This window comes from Leptonychotes weddellii, chromosome 13 (genome assembly GCF_054177405.1).
Source record: "Leptonychotes weddellii isolate Sample4059 chromosome 13, ASM5417740v2, whole genome shotgun sequence".
Taxonomy (NCBI): Eukaryota; Metazoa; Chordata; class Mammalia; order Carnivora; family Phocidae; genus Leptonychotes; species Leptonychotes weddellii.
In genome coordinates, this window is record NC_138381.1 from 58,469,684 (window position 1) to 58,490,109 (window position 20,426).

General features: G+C 53.2%; 1 protein-coding gene across 1 annotated transcript; it reads left to right on the forward strand.

The window, feature by feature from the left end:
* Window positions 1–3,226: 3,226 nt before the first annotated feature.
* SLC2A11 (solute carrier family 2 member 11) lies at window positions 3,227–20,233 on the forward strand. The gene is made up of 11 exons (XM_081801718.1): window positions 3,227–3,783; window positions 7,102–7,200; window positions 9,050–9,210; window positions 12,815–12,939; window positions 13,501–13,630; window positions 14,199–14,347; window positions 18,099–18,490; window positions 19,072–19,173; window positions 19,256–19,331; window positions 19,583–19,710; window positions 19,927–20,233. The coding sequence occupies exons 1-11, from the start codon at window positions 3,769–3,771 to the stop codon at window positions 20,125–20,127; spliced, it is 1,578 nt and encodes a 525-aa protein (XP_081657844.1). The 5' UTR covers window positions 3,227–3,768; the 3' UTR covers window positions 20,128–20,233.
* The last annotated feature ends 193 nt before the right edge of the window (window positions 20,234–20,426 follow it).

A 20,426-nucleotide genomic window follows, 5' to 3' on the forward strand; every position in this document is an offset into this window, starting at 1 on the left:
TTTTTTTTTTGACAGAGAGAGAGACAGCGAGAGAGGAAACACAAGCTGGGGGAGTGGGAAAGGGAGAAGCAGGCTTCCCACGGAGCAGGGAGCTTGACGCGGGGCTCGATCCCAGGACCCTGGGATCATGAACTGAGCCAAAGGCAGACGCTTAACGACTGAGCCACCCAGGCGCCCCATGCAATGCTTGATCTTGAGGTTGTGGGTTCAAGCCCCAGGTTGGGTGTAGAGATTACTTTAAAAAATAAAATCCTTAAAAATATATATAAAAGGGGGCACCTGAGTGGCTCAGTTGGTTGGGCGTCTGCCTTTGGCTTGGGCCATGATCCCGGGGTCCTGGGATTGAGCCCGGGGTCGGGCTCCCCGCTCGGTGGGAAGTCTACTTCTCCCTCTCCCCCTTGCTCATGTTTTCTCTCTTGCTATCTCTCTCTCACTCTCAAATAAATAAAATCTTTAAATATATATACATATATAAAGGCTTTATAGTCTGTGCAACTTTCTGCAACTTTATTCATGCCGTGTTGATTCACCTAACTTTATGCTAATGCTGTTCCTCCAGTTCATCACTCTCCACTGATGAGTGGCATTCTCTTATAAACCACAATTCACTTCTCTGTTTTCCTCATGATTGACATCTGGGTTGTTAACAGTTTTCTAATATCACAAACAATGCTGCATGTGTATACAGAAGTTCTTTTTTTTTTTTTTTTAAGATTTTATTTATTTGACAGAGACACAGCGAGAGAGGGAACACAAGCAGGGGGGAGTGGGAGAGGGAGAAGCAGCCTGAGCTGCTGAGCAGGAAGCCTGATGTGGGGCTTGATCCCAGGACCCTGGGATCATGACCTGAGCCGAAGGCAGGCGCTTAACGACTGAGCCACCCAGGCGCCCCTAACATAGATTTTTAATTTTATAATTTTATTACTATTTCTTAAGTAGGCTCCATGCCCAACATGGGGCTGGAACTCATGACCCTGAGATCAAGATTCGCATGCTCGAACACTGAGCCAGCCAAGTGCCACTAGATTTCTATTTTTATTTTTTTTAAAGATTTTATTTAGGGTGCCTGGGTGGCTCAGTTGGTTAAGCGACTGCCTTCGGCTCAGGTCATGATCCTGGAGTCCCTGGATCGAGTCCCGCGTCGGGCTCCCTGCTCGGCGGGGAGTCTGCTTCTCCCTCTGACCCTTCCCCCTCTCATGTACTCCCTCTCTCATTCTCCCTCTCTCAAATAAATAAAATCTTTAAAAAATAAATAAATAAATAAAGATTTTATTTATTTATTTGACAGGGAGAGACACAGCGAGAGAGGAAACACAAGGAGGGGGAGCGGGAGAGAGAGAAGCAGGCTTCCTGCGGAGCAGGGAGCCTGATGCAGGGCTCGATCCCAGGACGCCGGGATCATGACCTGAGCCGAAGGCAGACGCTTAACGACTGAGCCACCCAGGTGCCCCTAGATTTTTATTTTTAATGATGTTAAATCCTCATAAGAAACCTGTATGTTTTATCCTTGTTATCCTGAGGTTATTGTAGAGGCCACTTTTAGGCACCAACTTGAGCAATGGACACCTGAGTAAGGTAGAAGGGCACACAGTGACCACCTAGCCCCTGGGTGAATACAAACAGGCCCATTAAGTGACCCACCTCAAAATATCCATAAGCCCTAGCTGACCAACACAGCTATTTGTGGGGAAAAAAAAGTTTGTTTTTTTTTAAAAGAAATCTATTGGGGCGCCTGGGTGTCTCAGTCGTTAAGTGTCTGCCTTCAGCTCAGGTCATGATCCCGGGGTCCCGGGATCGATCGAGCCCAGCCTCCGGCTCCCTGCTCTGCGGGAAGCCTGCTTCTCCCTCACCCACTCCCCCTGCTTGTGTTCCCTCTCTCGCTGTGTCTCTCTGTCAAACAAATAAAATCTTTAAAAAAAAAAAACTATTTCAATATTAGCAACCAAAACCAACAATGTGTTAATAGCAACAATGACAACACTATGAGCAAGTTGTGTTTATCCCAAGAATTCAAGGATTAATTACCCTTAGAAACTCTATTGATGTAACTGAGCTCATAAACAGTAAAGTAGAACCCATATGATCATCTCAACAGGTGCAGAAAACGCATGCAATTAGCAACTGCTACTATTTTATTGTATTTTTCCTTAAAAACGCATGGTGTTTTTAGAAAAACATTTTTAAAAGATTTTTATTTATTTGTCAGAGAGAGCACAAGTTGGGGGGGGCAGCAGGCAGAGCAGGCAGAGGGAGAAGCAGACTCTGAGATGCTGAGCAGGGAGCTGGACTCGGGGCTTGATCCCAGGACTCTCAGATCAGGACCTGAGCCGAGGGCAGAGGCCCAACCGACTGAGCCACCCAGGCGTCCCAGTGGAAATCTTTTAAAAGTTCAGAGCAGCAGGGACTCCTGGGTGGCTCAGTTAGTTAAACAGCCGACTCTTGATTTTGGCTCAGGTCATGATCTCAGGGTCTTGCGATGGCGCCCCCCAGCGGGGCTGGGCGCTGAGCGGGAAGCCTGCTTGGGATTCTCTCTCACCCTCTGCACCTCCCCACTCCCGCGAGCTCGCTCAATCTCTCCCTCTCTAAAAAAAATTTAAAATGTATTATTAAAAAAAAAAGTTCAGAGCAGCAAAAATCAAACAAAAACCAGGCATGAGCAAGAGAGATACTGCGGTCTCCATTATGGGGTATGTCCTAGCACAGTCTTTGCTCAAAGGGCTTCCTAAGGCCATTTTCGGGTATACGTTTCTATGACCACAAAGAGCATCTTTGGCAAGTCTGGTTTCGGTTTGGCCTTTATCCACGTCCTGGATTCCATGCAGGGTCTGAGAAGCCCCGAGAAATAAAAGATTAACCAGACCCAGTGGACCCTGTGGTTCCTCACCTCCAAGGTCCAGCCTCTCATGCCTTCAACCCCAAACCGGTTCTCCCCTGCACCCAAATCACTGGCTCTGCCGCGACTAACAGATGAGAGCGCTCCAGAGACTGGTGGGTCTGCCCTTCAGTCCCTCCTAATTCTGCCCCTCCACTGGGTCAAGGGTGGGGACACCTGGATTGGGGGAGGCTGGGGACGTCGGTGGGGACAGGGGTCTCCCCAGGACTGGGGGCTCCCGCGCCCTGGAGGTGGCCAGGGGGGCGCAAAGGAAGCGGGGGGAAAGGGGCCGGGAGGCGCAGCGGCGGAGGGCCGAGGGGGAACGAGGCGGGCACCGGCAGAGTCACACCTGGGGCGGCAGAGGGAGAGGGGACGAGAGGCCAGGACCGGGTTTCGGGTGAATCTGGAGCTCAATGGGACCTCCCGGGGCGACTGCAAGGGGTTGGCTGTGGTGACCTCGGACCAGAGTTCCCTTCCGCTTTGCGGAGATGGGCCCCAGGCTCGGCCGACCAAGGAATGTGTCGGTTTTCAGCCTCAAAGCTACGGAAAGGCCGGGATGGAGGTGAACAGTAACGGCCCTTTGGGCCTCGTTCCCAAGTGACGGCTGGAAGCACCGCACACCCCTTAACCGCGCTGTGCGCCTGCGCCTGTGTCTCGGGCGCGCGCTCGGCCCAGAGGTAGGCTTTGCGCGAGCCTTCCGCTCCCCAGGCCGCCCTCAACACCCACTGCGCTTGCGCATCCGCTCCTGCGCCGAAGATGGCAGGCGCTTCTACCACGCCCACTGCGCATGCACCTCCGCGTCCGCAGCGGGGGTCCTGCCGAACGACTGCACCTCCCTCCGCTCCGCGCGGTTACGGCAGCAGCAGTTCTGTATCGCAAACCCGGTGTCGCAGCGAATGCTCGAGAAATGTGTACGTGCTCGATGCCCTCCTGCGATCGGGAAAGGTCTGAATTCCGAAGCACGCCCGGCCCAGGCGTTTCAGACGAGGGCTTGCAGACCGGCGGGAATGCACGGGCGCAGCCACTCTGGAAGGCTTAACGGAGTGTATACAAGTAGCTGGCGCTTGTTTGCCCAGTGGAGTTAGGTGCTGGGCTCAGAGGAGCATAAGCAGGAGGTCGCGCGCAGGGATGGCCTGGGGGCCAGTGCAAGGTTGCATGGGGTCAAGTGTCTGCAGGAGCTGTGGCCCGGCAGCATCCCACGCGAGCAGCCGTCGCGCTGCCCGCGCTGTTCTGGAGCCCTCTGGCGGGTCGGACAGGCCCGGAGAGGCAGCAGCCCTTGGGCACTGCGGTCCTGGTCGCCTCGCCCCCTCCTGCGACCGTTTCCCACTCTCGCCTCACTCCCCAACCTTCATTTCCTCCTCCACGCTCCGTCTGAGCCCTGTCCTGATGTCCTGCTTCACAGAGAAATGGGGGGCAGCCAGAAGAGAACATCCACGCCACCCACCACCCATCTTTGGATGCCCTTTCCCCTTCCCCCATACCCCCAGTGTTGCCACTCCTCTGCCAGCCTGCACTGATTTCCTTCAAATACCTGCATGGCACATGCCTCCATGTCCTTCAAGTCCTTTTGCAGATGTGACCATCACAGGGCGTATTCCCTGGCCACCCTCTCCAAACATTCCCTCACACCCTTCCCTGCTTTATGTCTCCATCACACCAGCTGACATACTATGTAATTTCCTTGTTCATGTTATTGCCCGTCTTCCCCGGCTGGAAGGAAAGCTCTGTGAGGTCACGGATTTTGTCTCCTGTTCCACTGGTTATATCAGTAGCACCTAGAACAGTTGGTTTATTGTCCACAGTAGGGAAGCAAGAAATATTTGTTCACTGAATTGATAAATCACCATCATAGCTAATGTTGTAAATGCTTTTCATGATCAGGCACAGGACTAGGCAATCTCCATGCATGATCTCAGTGAATCAAATAATTTCCTGAGTCGCCTGGGTGGTACAGTTAAGCTTCCAACTCTTGGTTTCTGCTCAAGTTCTGATCTCAGAATCCTGAGATCGAATCCCGAGTGGGGCTCACGCTCAGCACGGACTCTGCTTGAGATTCTGTCTCCCTCTCCCTCTCCCCCTCCGGCTTGTTCTCTCTCTCTCTCTCAAATCAATCAATCAATCTTTAAAAAAGATTTCCTGCTATCTTGGAGACCCACCAGCATCTCCTGCCCCATGGGCTTAATGGTCATCAGGCTCTGTGTCTCTCTTTTTTTTTTAAGTTTATTTATTTATTTACTAATCTCTACACTCAACATGGGACTTAAACCCATGATCCTGAGATCAAGAGTCGCATGTTCTTCCAACTGAGCCAGTCACCTCTTGCTGCTTCCTTTTTTTTTTTTTTAAGATTGTGTTTATTTATTCGACAGAGAGAGGGAGAGAGAGAGAGCACAAGCAGGAGGAGTGGCAGGCAGAGGGAGAGGGAGAAGCAGGCTCCCCGCTGAGCAGGGGCTCCATCCCAGGACCCTGGGATGACCTGAGCCGAACCGACTGAGCCACCCAGGCACCCCTCTCTCGCTGCTTCCTGCAGATCTAAGTGGAACACTCACCTCCATGCAGCCCACATGGAGCTTTAATGTGACTCCAGTGAGACCAGAGTCCTGGGTCCTCACCTGGCTGCCTCTTCTGGCTTCCAGAAGGAAGTTACTTAGGCCTTATGGGATCTGTGGGCAGGTCCTCTGCTGGACCTGTCTGTAGACCTGTGGCAAGATCTTTGGCAAGATCCTGCCCCCCAGAGCCTCTTCCTCAGCCTCCTCACCACCAGCACAGTATCTCACCAAATGGAGAATGCACATCAGTTTTTGGCCCAGCTGTTTCTGCCCCCTAGCTCAGCTCCTATCTGGGACAGGCACTGGGTGTTTGATAAAATGAATAAATAGTCCTCAGGTTCTGGAAATTCCTCTGTAAATCTTTAGCCAAACATCCTTCTGCCATGAAACTTGTATGTAGGTACTTAAAAAGTCATAAATTTGACTTATAGGACTTCAGATTTGCAGGATGATTTGCTAGAACAAGAAAGGCGGTGTGATTTACTAGGAAGAGATCAACGATTTGATTTTTGTGTGGTCAACTACTTTGTGCATGCCTAGGAAAGTATCTGAGAGGATCAGTTCAATGCTGTGCCTTTGGGTCAGTGGAGAACTTTCAGCATATACTGAATTTTCGAACATTTTAACAAGCATGTTGTTTTGTCATTAAAAACTAGAAGAGGAAAAATATTAATAAAATTGAGAATCCCGGGACACCTGTGTGGCTCAGGCGGTTAGGCGTCTGCCTTCGGCTCAGGTCATGATCCCAGGGTCCTGGGATCCAGCCCCACATCAGGCTCCTTGCTCAGTGGGAGCCTGCTTCTCCCTCTCCCTCTGCCTGCCACTCCCCCTGCTTGTGCTCTCTCTCTCATACACACACACAAATGAATAAAATCTTTATTTAAAAAATTGAGAATCCCTAAAAAATATACTGACCTAAAGGGATGAGACCTCAGAGTGCTGAGCTCTCATGGCTGGGTACTCTGGAGAGTTCTCTCTCCATCTCTAAGGGGGATGAAAACTGTTCTCTGTTGTCCCAAGTGTGTGTGGCACATGTGTACCTTGGCTGCCTCCCCCCGCCCCCACTCCCCTGGAGGTAGGCATGATCATCTCCAGGTCCAGCAAAGAAGTGACTGAGTGAGGACAAGTGAGTAGGGGCAGAGGTTGCATTGGGACCCAAGCACGGCCACCAGCTGCGTCCATTCTGCTGCTTCATATGCCCCACAAGTCCCCACACATACAGGTCCATGCGGCCCCTTCTGTTAGCCTTACTGCAGAACGGGCTGGCAGGTGAGAGAAGGAGACACAGCCGCTCTGTTGGAGCATGTCTTGCTGGGGCAAGCCACTGGGACTGGGGGGGACTCCAGGGGCAGAGTTTCACTCTCCTAGGGCCCCAGCTCAGAGCACTGTGCTCCAGAACCACAGCAGGCCCCGCCTGGCATGGAGGGCCAGAGAACTGTTGTCTATTTCGGGAAAATGCTGATGGGGGAGAGGGGGGAGGGGGCAGCGGGGTCCTGGGGTTCCTCTGCTACCCGCCGGCCATGTGACCTAGGTAACCCCTCTCCTCTGTGCCTCAGCTGCACAGTGGAAACATCACTGCCTGGTTCAAACAGATTGCAAGGCCATGATTGCTAGGTTCGAGCCCTGGGAACGAGGCGGAGGCTGTTAAAGGCCATTCTGTGTCCTCCCCTCTCTCCTCAGATTCAGGGCAGGGTCCTGCTCCTGACCATCTGCGCGGCTGGCATTGGCGGGACTTTTCAATTTGGCTACAACCTCTCCATCATCAATGCCCCAACTTTGGTATGTATTTTCTGTGCCCACCATCACCATCCCAGTGGGTGCAGGGTGAGGGCTAACGGCTGCCCGCTGTGGGGCTTCAGGCCAGCATCCACTTGGTGGTGCTTTCACCCCATGCATCCACCTTCACTGAATGACCCACAGGTCCTGCAGATCCAGGTTCAAACCCAGCTCTACATCCTCCCTTGAACCTGCACGTCCTCCCGGGTCCCTGATGTCAGCGCATAACTTTACTGCTTGCCTGGTTGGGGGCCAGCCTTGACTCTGCCTCCCTGCCTCCAAACACCAAGCCTTTCCTAACTACCTCTCGCTAGCCATTTCTCCCCGTGTCTCTGCCGTGACTCCAGTTCAGAACCCGTCTCTCCTACCTAGATCCCTGGCTTAGCCTCCTCACTGGCCTCCCTTCCTTCAGCCTCGAAAGTTTGACCAAGCCACTCCCCTGCCCAAAAACATTCTGTGGCTCCCCAGTACCTATAGGGATAAGAACAGACTCATCCACCTGAAGTTCAAGGCCTCCTTAGATCAGAACCTGTCCACCTTTCTCCTACCTTCATTCCCTGAACCCCACTAGCAAAGCAAGTTAAATGCAGTTCCCCAAATGCACACAGCCCTCTCTCTAAGCCTCTTTTGCTTGGGAAACCCTCTCTGCTGCCCCTGCAGAAGCCTCTCAAGGACCACCCAAACACCATCACCATCCTGAAGCCTTCCTTCGACAGCCCCACCCCACCCCAGGGGGAAGTCGCCCCTCCCTCCCCAGGCCTTCAAGCGGGCTGTCCCCACTCAGGTTGCATGTTGGTTGTGTGGGGCCCGTATCATCCTCCTGCTGGTTTGCTTTCAGTGTCTGAGTCATCCTTGTGCCCCCAGCGCCTGGCGCTGACCTGGCCCAAGGGACTTTCTTGGCCTCAGAGACTCCTCCTAATCCCTCAAATGGATTTCCAGCCAGGGACAGGAGAGGCTGGGCCTGGTCCCAGCTCCCCTAGATGGTCCTGCCCCCAGAGGGACCTGGCAGGCACCAGGCTGACAGTCATTACCCTGAGCTGGCCTGAGCAGAGGAGAGCTGGCCCAACCCCTAAACCTGCTGCCCTCCTCACGTCCTCCCTCACATCCTGTTGGGAGGCCTGAGACCAGTCAGACGCTGAAGTGTGTCCAGGTCTTCCCCGAGTGCAGTCATTCCTAACCCTGTGGCCTCTGTTTACTTACCTAGAACTGCAGCTCTGGGGGTGGGGGCCTGGGGTATCCTGACCACCCGCTGCAGCCCTGACCTGTGGCTGAGGCCGTGAGCAAGTCCTTTCACCTCTCTGGGCCTAATCCCCCTACCCCCAAAGGGACACGTGGAAGGAGCGGTTACCGAACCTGGAAGGAAAGAGCCGTGTGGCGTAGGACCCCTTGAGAGGAGCCAGGACGTTTGGTTGAGTGTCATAGCCAGCCTGAGGTGACCCCCCGGCCTGAGGTGACCCGGAAACAAACACCCCTCCCGCCTCTCTCTCATGTCCTGCTGGGGCTCACCATTGGCCAAGCCCCACAGAAAGCCAGTCAGCAGGGGACCCACTGATGTGAGCCATACTGGTGGATGCTTAGGCCAAAAGCAGGGGCCCGGGGGGTGGGGGGTGATCATGGACTCTGAAGGGCAAACAGAGACTGGCCAGCACCAGGCTCCAGGAGACACTGTATGTGAAGGAGATCTGTCCGGTGCCCTCAAAGAGGAGGAGCTCAGGTGACTCTGTTCCTGCCCCACCGGAGTCTTGCTCAGGAGCCCTGGCACCTGCTCTCTGCTGAGGAAGAGCCCTGTGGGCGAGAAGGCTTAGCCTGTCCAGCCTGTCGCTGGGAGGCTGACTGGCATCTCTGTCCACAGCACATTCAGGAATTCATCAATGAGACATGGTGGGTGCGTACCGGCCAGCCACTGCCCGATCACCTAGTTCTGTTGGTGTGGTCCCTCATTGTGTCTCTGTACCCCCTGGGGGGCCTCTTTGGAGCACTGCTTGCCGGGCCCCTGGCTGTCATGCTGGGAAGGTAAGTGCTTTCTGTGTGTGCCCCGGATGCCCCTTGATGAGAGGTGCCCCAATCTGTAGGCTGAGGAATGTGGGAGAAGGAAGAGGCCCTGAAGGCCCAGGCCCAGGCCAGCTCTGCCCGCCCTCCGCCTCCTACCCTACCAGCGGTTTCATCACAAGAGTCATATGTCTAAGCTGATTTGGTAGAGGGAGGAGCCTTGTGCTCTGAGGGAGAGAGGACTCCTGGTCTCTAGTTCCATGTCTGCGGGCAAGTGCTATTGGACCATAAACTAGGTCCTCTTCAGGCCTCATTCCCCTCTCTGTATCCAACTGAGGCAGTTCTTGGGGTGCAAACAAGAGAGACAGGCTCATACTAAATACATACATACATACATACATACATACTCCTGGCCGCCTCAGTCAGTGGAGCATGGGACTCTTGATCTTAGGGTTGTGAGTTTGAGCCCCATGTTGGGCAGGGAGCCTACTTAAATAAAACTTTTTAAAAAGTCTACTTAAGGTGGGGCGCCTGGGTGGCTCAGTCGTTAAGCGTCTGCCTTCGGCTTAGGTCATGATCCCAGGGTCCTGGGATTGAGCCCCGCATCGGGCTCCCTACTCGGCGGGAAGCCTGCTTCTCCCTCTCCCACTCCCCCTGCTTGTGTTCCCTCTCTCGCTGTGTCTCTCTCTGTCAAATAAATAAATAAAATCTTAAAAAAATATATAATAAAAAATTAAAAGTCTACTTTAAAAAAGAGAGAGAGAAAGACAGGCTTGGACTGATCTGATAGAAAATTGTAATAACTGGAAAGATGGTGGAGCGGCTCATAGAATGAAAGGAAATACTCAGAAGCCAGGTCTTCAGAACGGCAGGATCCAGGGCAGTGCTGAGGATCTCAACAGCCAGAGCTTTGGGCCATCCTCCCAGGAAGGATGCCTTTAGAGTGCATTAGCTCCAACTACATTCTATCTCCAATGTCTTCATTCAAGATTCAGAATCCAGGAAGACAGATTGTTACCGACCCACCATGGGTCACACATTTACAACCATGAAGCAGTACTGGGCAGAAAAAGCAAATGGCTACCACGGCCCACCCCTTTGCTAGCCACCCTGCACGCGTAGACACGTTTCTCCCGTGTATTCAGCTCTATACGTGCCCCTCCTAACATTCCTCAACCATCCCATCATATACACCATCATATGTATTCACCTCTCCCTGAGGGAGACCACTTAGAGCCTTGTCTTGTCTGGAAAGCTACCATAGTGCCTCACCCAGAGGCAACATTATCAAGCAGAAGGGGGACTTCTTCCTGGCTGATGCTTTATATCAGAAAGAAGAAGAAGAAAAAAAAACTTTTCAAAAAAGGTGCCATGTCTCATTGCCCAGCACCGGGTCACTAGCATAGAGAATGGGATCACCAAGTCTGGGTTAGATGGTCAGGTTCATACCTGAACCTTAAGGGGCAAGGGCACATTCCCAAACAAATTTAGGCTCTTCCTGCAAAAGAGAAGGAATTAGCTCTGACCCCTGGTGTGCCTTAGGGGAAGGGTGGCAGTATGGTCAAGTAGGCATGCTGACATGAGTAACTTGCTCGTGAGAACCTTTGGGGCCCACACGAGGCATCACCGAAATAGTGATCAAGCGCTACCGGGCACACCCCACCTTAGCACAGGAGTGTCATATGGCACGCAGTGCGTGATGGATACACAACCACCAGGGCTGGGGTAGGGACTACCGACAAGGCCAGGGTTCTTTCTTTTTTTTTTTTTTTAAGATTTTATTTATTTATTTGACAGAGAGACAGCGAGAGAGGGAACACGAGCAGGGGGAGTGGGAGAGGGAGAAGCAAGCTTCCCGTGGAGCAGGGAGCCTGATGCGGAGCTCGATCCCAGGACCCTGGGACCATGACCTGAGCCGAAGGCAGACGCTTCACCGACTGAGCCACCCAGGCGCCCAGGCCAGGGTTATTTCTGATTAAGAGGATGGTAATCCACTGAAGGAGAGTGGCTTTGCCCCAAAGCTCTAGGTCTTGCATTGTGAGTCTCCTTTTGGATAGCTGCCACAGTCACTCGGAGCAGCATAGGCTCTCCTAGGTCTAAAGGGGCGAGTGGCAGAGCTCTTTGCACTGAGTGGGGACCCACTGGAGGATACTCTTCATGCTCAGCTCCACTTGAAGCTGCCAGGTTTCCAAGTTACCTGGTTTGTGTGCCAGAGCGTGACACCCAGGGTAGTACGTACTCTCTCCAAAATGGGAAGGAGCTCTCTGAGGTTTGCCCTTCCTTCTTAGAGGGGTGGCAGTGATTTCTCATGCCCTTTGAGGAAATAGGCTGACGTGCATTAGTCTGGTGAGCTTCGGGAACTTCACTGATGGGGCGGCCCGCTCCGTTTGAAGTTTCCACTCTTTATCATGCTTGTGCCTTACAAGACCTCTAGTGGACTCTTCTGGTGCTCATTCTCCCTGTCCTTTCAGTATATAGTCATCAGAGAAGTGGGCCAGCAGGATGCCCTGTGGAAGGGACTGTGGCCCCGAGCTGGAGAGCTGCTCTATCCTCAGGCAGGTCAGTAAAGGTGTATTACTGCCCCTGCTAGGTGGAAGCTAAGCGTTTCCGGTATTGTGTGTGTACGGAAATGGAGCAAAATGCATTTACCAAATAAATACCCCACAACTGAAGTACTTTATTAACTTACAGCACCGAGGAAACCATAGGTGGTTTTCAGTTGGAGTTACCCCTGGACCAAGTTTGCTATAATCTATGCCATTCTCCATTCTCTAGACACAGGAGATCTATGCTTTAGTCTGGATTCTCTTGCCAGTGTGCCGCTGACTTTGGGCAGAATACTGGCCTCCTCTAGGATCCAGTTTCCCTGTCTGTACAGTGAGCTCTCCCGAGTACCCTGTATGAGAGCACTTCCGTGCTCAGTATCAGGAACCCCAGACCTGAGGCTTCATCATGGTGGAGCAGCTGACATTTCTAGTGGCCACTCCCTGGGCTGCAGTCTGTCCCGCTGAACTAGGCATGGGCCACCCAGCCATCCTGAAAGTTCTGAGAAGTGACTCTATAATACATGGAAGAAAATGTGCGGGGACTGTACTTGGCTTTCAATGCATCTCTTCCCTTACTCTGAAAGTTTTATTGAGTCTGAGAAATCAGACATTAGGCCTCTCATCTTACAAAGGAGTGGGAAGGGGCGCCTGGGTGGCTCAGTCGTTAAGCGTCTGCCTTCGGCTCAGGTCATGATCCCAGGGTCCTGGGATCGAGTCCCACATCGGGCTCCCTGCTCAGCGGGAAGCCTGCTTCTCCCTCTCCCACTCCCCCGCTTGTGCTCCTGCTCTTGCTATCTCTCTCTCTGTCAAATAAATAAAATCTTTAAAAAAAAAAAAAAAAAGGAGTGGGAAGAAAGAAATGCTTCATCTGAAGAGATGAAGCATAAAATACAAATGTTGTCATCTCAAGCTATGATGCGGGTGGAAAGGAGAGTAGCTTAGACTCCTTGATGAATCTCACACACGCACACACACGGGTCTGATCCGGGCTGGCTGGAGCTGCAAAGGGGGGGTCCCCAGGGAGAGTCCCCCCGCCCAGACTGAATCTGAGCCTCTCTTGCCTGCGTTCCACTTCCCCCCAGGAAGAAGTCCCTCCTGGTGAATAACATCTTCGTGGTGGCCGCGGCGACCCTGTTTGGCTTCAGCCGCAGAGCAGGCTCCTTTGAGATGATCGTGCTGGGCAGGCTGCTCATGGGAGTCAGTGCAGGTATGCAGGGAGGGCAGCTCATCCTGCCTCTCTATTCCCACTCATTCATGTATTCCATTTATTCATTCATTTGTTCTCTTTATTTCTTTCATCCATTCATGCATTTTCTTTCTTCACGTTTTTCATTCATGCCCACCTCTTCTTTAGCAAAATGATTATGGTTTATCTCAAAAGGCTCATATAACTAGACACTTAAAGTGGCTATAGAGACATGAAAAAGTTGTACAGGGCTGTGAATACAAGCATCCCCAAGCCTATGCTAACAGAGATCCTGTATTTGAGCCACACTCTAAGCCAGGAGCTTCCTGGCAGCCAAGGTACAAAGGCATCAAGGATGAGTTCTCAGATCTTCCCTATAGAGGCAGAATAGCCTGTTAGGGGCTCCTCAGTTTCGGGGGCTTGGCATGTGAGGAAGCCCATCGACCTGGGCTTTTAGGGACACCCTCAGCAAATCCCCTCTTGACTTGCTACTGTTTATACACCAGGTGTCTCTGTCTATATTAGTTATTTATTCCTGGGAAAGAAAGTACTCTGAAACTTAGTGGCTGTGCACACATCTAGGCTTGAGCATGAATGTCCAGCCCATGTACCTGGGGGAAAGTGCCCCCAAGGAGCTCCGAGGAGCCGTGGCCATGACCCCAGCCATCTTCGCTGCCCTGGGGATCGTGATAGGTCAGGTGGTCGGACTCAGGTAAACACCCTGTCTCCATGTGCCCTGAGTGGTTTGAGGGGGGCCAGAAAAAGCCCTTCGCCTAAATTTCTCATTAAGTGTATTAAGGCATTGCTTCTTTGAATTAAGAAATCTTCTTTGTATTGAAATCCTGTCTACACCCATCTGGCCAATACACAAAATGGGTATTAGCCAACTACCTGCCAGTGTGAATCAGCATTTTCCCTCCTCTCTAGATCAGGGAGCAAAGAACAGGTCTTAAAAAGAGAGAAGGTGAAGGTTTGGGCTTTTAAAGGGGAGCATGTCCTGGTCATCCCAGAAAAGAGAGGGGAGGGCAGAGCCTGGAACCCTGGGAAGAGGAGTTGCTACAGATAAGGTGGGGTCATGGCCATGGGATGGGAGGGATCTTGGTGTCCAGACCCAGAACTGGGTAGAAAGAAGCAGAGAGCAATACAGGTACTCTGCCCTCAGGAGGGCAGGCAGGCAGGGGACTGGAGGGTGCGGGGTGGGGAGGTCAGGGGGTTAGGGGGCAAGTGGGCAGGGCCCTGGCAAGGAAGCGTCTGGTCCGGCCTCTCCTCTCTCTCCCCAGGGAGCTCCTGGGTGACCCAGGGGCCTGGCCCCTGCTGCTGGCTAGCTGCCTGGTGCCTGGGGTGCTCCAGCTTGCCTCCCTCCCTCTGCTTCCTGAAAGCCCACGCTACCTCCTCATTGACCGTGGAGACACCGAGGCCTGCCTGGCAGGTGAGTCCCTGACCTTGGGTCCCCAGACCACCCTTGACCCAGGGGCACATCTGTCTGGAGCATGTGAATCCCCATTTCTTGGATTTCGTTTATCAGGGAAAAGCTGTCCCTCACTTTTGTGCCATCCATCCATCTCTTCAAAACTCTTTATTGGGGCGCCTGGGTGGCTCAGTTGGTTAAGTGTCTGACTTCCGGTCAGGTCATGATCTGAGGGTCCTGGGATCAAGCCCGAGTCAGGCTCTGCACTCAGCGGGGAGTCTGCTTCTCCCTCTCCGCCTGCCCCTCCCCCCACTCATGCTCTCTCTCCCTCTCTCAAATAAATAAAATCTTAAAAAAAAAACAAACAAGGGGTGCCTGGGTGGCTCAGCCGTTAAGCGTCTGCCTTCGGCTCAGGTCATGATCTCAGGGTCCTGGGATCGAGCCCCGCATCGGGCTCCCTGCTCGGCAGGGAGTCTGCCGCTCCCGCTCCCTCCACTACTCTCTCTCTCTGTCAAGTAAATAAATAAAATATTTTAAAACAAACAAACAAACAAAAAAACCCAAAAACTCTTTACCAAGGGGCTGTCCTAAGTGCCAAGCCAGCGTGTCCGGACAGAGCAGACCCGGCCCCTGACATCTAGGAACTGCAGGATGGTGCCAGTAAAGAACCCTCCCCTCTACCACATATGCAAGATGAAACACTGTGTCACCTGGGTGCCGATGGGCTGACTCATTAGCTATGGCCATGGTAATGATGCCCAAGAACAATACCCAAATCTCTGGCTTAACATAATCCATTACTGTGTCTTCTACTCATTTGCTTGCTGGGCTGGCTGCATGACTGCTGATCTCAGCTGGGCGGCTCATGGTGTCTGGGAATCAGCCGGTGAGCCAGTCCAGGCTGGTCTGGGCCCGAGCTGTTCAGTTCTGCTGCACACGCCTCTCTCACTTTTGGTACCAACGGGCTAGCCTGGGGATGTTCTTATTAAGGGGATGGCAGAGGCCCAAGAAAGCAGATCCAGTTGCACAAGCATTTTGCAAATCTGTGTTTCCCGTGCCCATGAACAGGCCATCAGCCATGTCACTGAACCCAAAGTCAAGGGATGGGAAAATCAACGGCCTATCCTCTCACATGGCAAAGGGTGTGGATTCAGAGAAAGGTGAAGACCAGGGCCCACTCATGCACCTTCTCAGCTTGCCACTGTGGCCACAGCTATTACTGATAGCCCTGCCCTGTGCAAAACATGCTCAGTGTCATCTGGGGCCCCACAGTCTCATCCAGTCATGGCATCCGTCTTGCAGCCCCAGATCTTAAGATCACATCAAGTCTATATGTGCCTTCTCTTGATCCAGAGACCTAGGAGCTAAAAACACAAGTCTTCTGCCCCTCTGAACTCAACACACAATGGTGAAAGTGGGATGGTGTAACCAGAACTCAGCCTCATTTCAAAGGGAGCAGAAAGCCATCACCAGTCCTTAATGCTTAGCTGCTCCTGGGAAGATGGTGCCAGACCTCCCTGCCTTGCTCGTAGGGAATGTTCCATGATCATGTTCTGGCTCTGCTCCCTGGGAGGGGCCCCCTGGGCTGTGGTGTCCCCAGGTTCTGGCTTCTGCCCTCTGAGCTAGCCTTCCTTAACACCTTCTGAAGAGGGCATTGCAAATGTGCTCATAGAAAGTTGGGGCACACAAGTCTTTATATTTCAAATTGTCTTAGTCCCTTTTCCCCTGGGCTGGTGGAGTTTTTGTCAATACAATTTTCTCAAAAACGATGTGATTCTTCTTTTTTTTTTTTAAGATTTTATTTATTTATTTGAGAGAGAGAGAGTGAGAGAGCACAAGAGGGGGGAGCGGGAGAGGGAGAAGCAGACTCCCCGCCGAGCAGGGAGCCCGATGCGGGACTCGATCCAGGGACTCCAGGATCATGACCTGAGCCAAAGGCAGTCGCTTAACCAACTGAGCCACCCAGGTGCCCACGATGTGATTCTTCTATGTATTTGACTGATGTGCCCAAAAGCCACATCCACAAGTCTTTTTGAGACCTGCTTCCCTCTTGAGACCGAATGACTGGAATTTGGGGCATGTCAGGCTGCTGGGGACCAACACCCTTTTTTTTTAATTTTTTTTTTTTTATTAAAGATTTTTATTTATTTGACAGAGCACAAGCAGAGGGAGAGAGAGGGAGAAGCAGGTTCCCTACTGAGCAAGGAGCCCGATATGGGACTCGATCCCAGGACCCTGGGATCATGACCTGGGCCGAAGGCAGCCGCTTAACCGACTGAGCCACCCAGGCGTCCCTGGGGACCAACACCCTTAAGCCCTCCAAATGCTCCTTTTCCAGCCATGAGGGTCTATGAGGTGCTGGCATTAAGCCACACCTTTAATTTGGTTGTTACCCTGAGTCCATGGCTCAGTGGCAGGGCTCTGGATTTGATCTTTGCTTTCAGGCCGTAACTTAATGTGGAACTCTTTTTGCTAACTGGAGGGGCTAGAGATGAGAAACAGGTTTTTTTGTTTTTTGTTTTTTGTGGTTTTTTTTTTCCATTTTTTATTAAACCAACCTAGTGAGTTCGGAATAAGTTAAATTTAATTAAATCTTGTTCCCTCTGAAGGTCTTTTTGAGCTCATGTTTTTCTTTTTCTTTTTTTAAGATTTTATTTATTTGACAGACACAGAGAGAGTACAAGCAGGGGGAGCTGCAGGCAAAGGGAGAGGGAGAAGCAGGCTTCCTGCTGAGCAGGGAACCTGATGCGGGGCTTGATCCTAGGACCCTAAGATCATGTCCTGAGCCAAAGGCTCACGCTTAACCAGCTGAGCCACCCAGGCGCCCTTCATGTTTCTCTTATAGTAAGCTTGGAATACTCAGCTAAAAGCAATCAGTTCATGCTTTCACCACATAGGGATCTCTTCCCTCGAGTCCAGGAGTTCATGAGGTCTGTTTTCTTTCTTCCTCAATACTGCTTGGCATACCCAGGCTTCTATTTTTCTAGCCTCCTCACCATCTCTGCCTGGTATTGGAATTAGTACCATAGATTACAGGTCCTAGTATGGTAGCACCCCTCCTGGTACCCATTAATTAAGTTTTCTGTTGCTGCCTAATAATCATGTCTCAGGGGCAAATCAAAGAAGCAATCACTTAGTTCAAGCCTCTGTGAGTTCCCTGGGTTTGGCTGATGTAGGCTGTGCCTGGCTGGTGGCTCTGCGGGTCTTGGTCGCTCATGCAGGTCTGCTGGGCATTGGCTAATTTAGGAGGGTCCCAGCTGGGCCTTCTCTGCTCTTTCTGGGACCAGTGGGCTAGCCCCACCACACCTTTTTATGATGATGGGAGAAGAGCAAGAAGAAATGAGCAAGGTCTCTTAAGGCTTGGGCTGAAATTTGCATACCCTCCCTACAACCTCATTCTATTGGCCAGAGCGAGTCACATGACACAGCCCAATGCCAAGGGGCGGGATACATACTTGCCCCTTTGGTAGGGACCACTGCAAAAATCACCTAGCAGAGGGCCTGGATACAGGGACGGGTGGAGAACTGGGGACGTTGGATAATGGCAATCTGCCGCAATCGTGTCTGGTCTGATGTATCCGCAGAACCCCGAGCTCCTAAAGCCTTTATTGGTCCGTGATGCCCTGAAATGGCAGGGACAGGGGAAGCTCATCCCCATCTGATCAGGGGGCCCCAGAGAGAGAGAGAACAGAGTTGATGGTGGGAGCTCACTGCGGGGGACCAAAGAGGGGCTGGGGGAAGTGGGGCTCAGCGCCCTCTCCCCCCGCCCCAGCCCTGCAGCGGCTGCGGGGCAGCGCGGACGTGGCGGGGGAGTTGGCGGAGCTGGAGGAGGAGCGCGCCGCTTGCGAGGGCCAGCGCGCGCGGCGCCCATGGGAGCTGTTCCAGGATCGCGGCCTGCGGAGGCAGGTGACGAGCCTCGTGGTGCTGGCCAGTGCCTTGGAGCTCTGCGGGAACGACTCAGTGAGGCACCCCGCCACGTCCCCCGCCCCGGGCCAGGAGGCTGCGGGGCCGCAGGCCACTGGCAGCCCGCGCCCCTCTGCCCTTCGTCTCCAGGTGTACGTGTACGCCTCCTCCGTGTTCCGGGAGGCCGGGATCCCCGAGGGGAAGGTCCAGTACGCCGTCTTGGGGACTGGGAGCTGCGAGCTGCTCGCGGCCTGCCTCAGTGTGAGTTTGTAGTGGGCTCAGGCTGACCCTCTATCAGCCCTGCGGGGGGGTTGGGGGGCCCTGACTCTCGGAGGACTTAAGTCCTCTGCCTTGAGCCCTTTTCCACTCCAGGTCACTATGCTCAAGTGGGGCGACTTGGCTAGCATTTATTGAGCACCAACTGTTGACCGTGCCCTTAACACACCATTTTGAGATGAGGAAACTGAATGGAGTGACCAAATTAATAATTAAAAAATTAATAGGGGCGCCTGGATGGCTCAGTCGGTTGCGCTTCAGCCTTCCGATCGTGGTGATTTCAGGGTCCTGGGATTGAGCCCCCCGTTGGGCTCCCTGCTCAGCGGGAAACTGCTTTTCTCCCTCTCTCTCTGCCCCTCCCCGCAGCTCGTGCTCTCTCGCTCACTCTCGCTCTCAAATAAATAAATAAAGTCTTAAAAAAAATTAATAGTGTCTTAATCTCCTGAAGCAATCAACTGCTCCTAACTGCCCCCCCTCTCCACACCACCAGCTTCCCACTGCTCGCCTTTAAACCAAGGGAAGCTTCCAGGGCGGGGGTCAGTGACCAGGGCTCCTTTCCTTTGCAGTGTGTGCTGATCGAGAGGGTGGGCCGCCGTGTGCTGCTGATAGGAGGGTACAGCCTGATGGCCTGCTGGGGAAGTATCTTCACAGTGGCCCTGTGCCTGCGGGTAGGTGGGCTGGACGTGAGGGTTGCGGCTTGGGGCAGCCTGATCTCCACCTCACTGCACCCCCTCTGCCCCTTTACTACAGAGCTCCTTCTCCTGGATGCCCTACCTGGCCATGTCCTGCGTCTTTGCCTTCATCCTCAGCTTTGGCATTGGCCCCGGTGAGTGGGCCCCAGGAACCCTGGGCTTTGGGCTTTGTGGAAGGAACTCGAATGTCTGAGTGCATGATGGGTGGATGTGAATGCAGTGTCACCCGCATGTCCCTCCCCCCAGCCTACCTGTACTGAGGCTTCTGGGAGGGAGTGGCTGGAGGAGGCCAAGGGGTCCCCACTCCCATGGCAGGGACAAGGTGGGGGGAAGCCTGGGCAGGGAGTCCCGGCTGGCAGCACCCTGTCCCCGCTCCTCCCTCTAGCTGGAGTGACAGGGATTCTGGCCGCGGAGCTGTTTGACCAGAAGGCCCGGCCTGCTGCCTATATGGTCGGCGGGGCGCTTGTGTGGACCTTGCTCTTCCTGGTCGGGCTGGGGTTTCCCTTCCTCAAGGTAGGCCTGCCCCGCCTTCCCCCAGCATTGAGGCCCTGGCCTTAGGTTTTACCTCTGTCAGCGGGAGGTCTCCATCCAGGGAGCCTGAGGCTGGAGTGGTCGGGACTCATCTGAACCAAGATAGACAAACCCCTCATCACCACCTGTCATGAGGCCACAGAAGTCTAGTGGCTGAACATGGCCACACCAGGTCTCCGGGTCTCTTTTCACCCATAGGAGGGCTTGTCCCACTTTCTCTATATGCCTTTCCTCGGTGTCTGTGTCTGGGGGGCCATCTGTACTGGCTTCTTCCTCCCTGAGACCAAAGGCAAGACCTTCCTGGAGATCTCTGAGGAATTGCACAGACTCAACTTCTCCCGGCAGAGCCAGGGCCCTGAGTGGACGGGCCCAGAAGTCATCCTGTCCACAGAGCTGTAACTCTGTAGGTACGCTGGGGGCCCAGATCCAGCTGTTGCTGTCTCCTTTGCTTCCTGCCGAGGGTCCTGGCCCTCTGCACTCCCTAGTTCCTGCATCCATTTGTTTAATAAGGGCTTATTAAGCACCTACTGCATGCAGGCTTTGTGCCCGGTGCTTAGCAATCCGTGGTGAGCCAGAGAGGTGGGATCAGGACCTGCTGGTGGCTCCCTGTCTAGAGGCAGTTAACAGGAAACCTGGCGCGAGCCAAGCTACTCATGCTGTTTGACAAAGTCCAAGTATGGGGAACGATCCTGAAAACA

Coding starts and splice junctions, on each gene's coding strand:
- SLC2A11 (XM_081801718.1), top strand. Junction 12,940..13,500: donor GCTCATGGGAGTCAGTGCAG/GTATGCAGGGAG, acceptor GCACACATCTAG/GCTTGAGCATGAATGTCCAG. Junction 18,491..19,071: donor TGCTCGCGGCCTGCCTCAGT/GTGAGTTTGTAG, acceptor TTTCCTTTGCAG/TGTGTGCTGATCGAGAGGGT.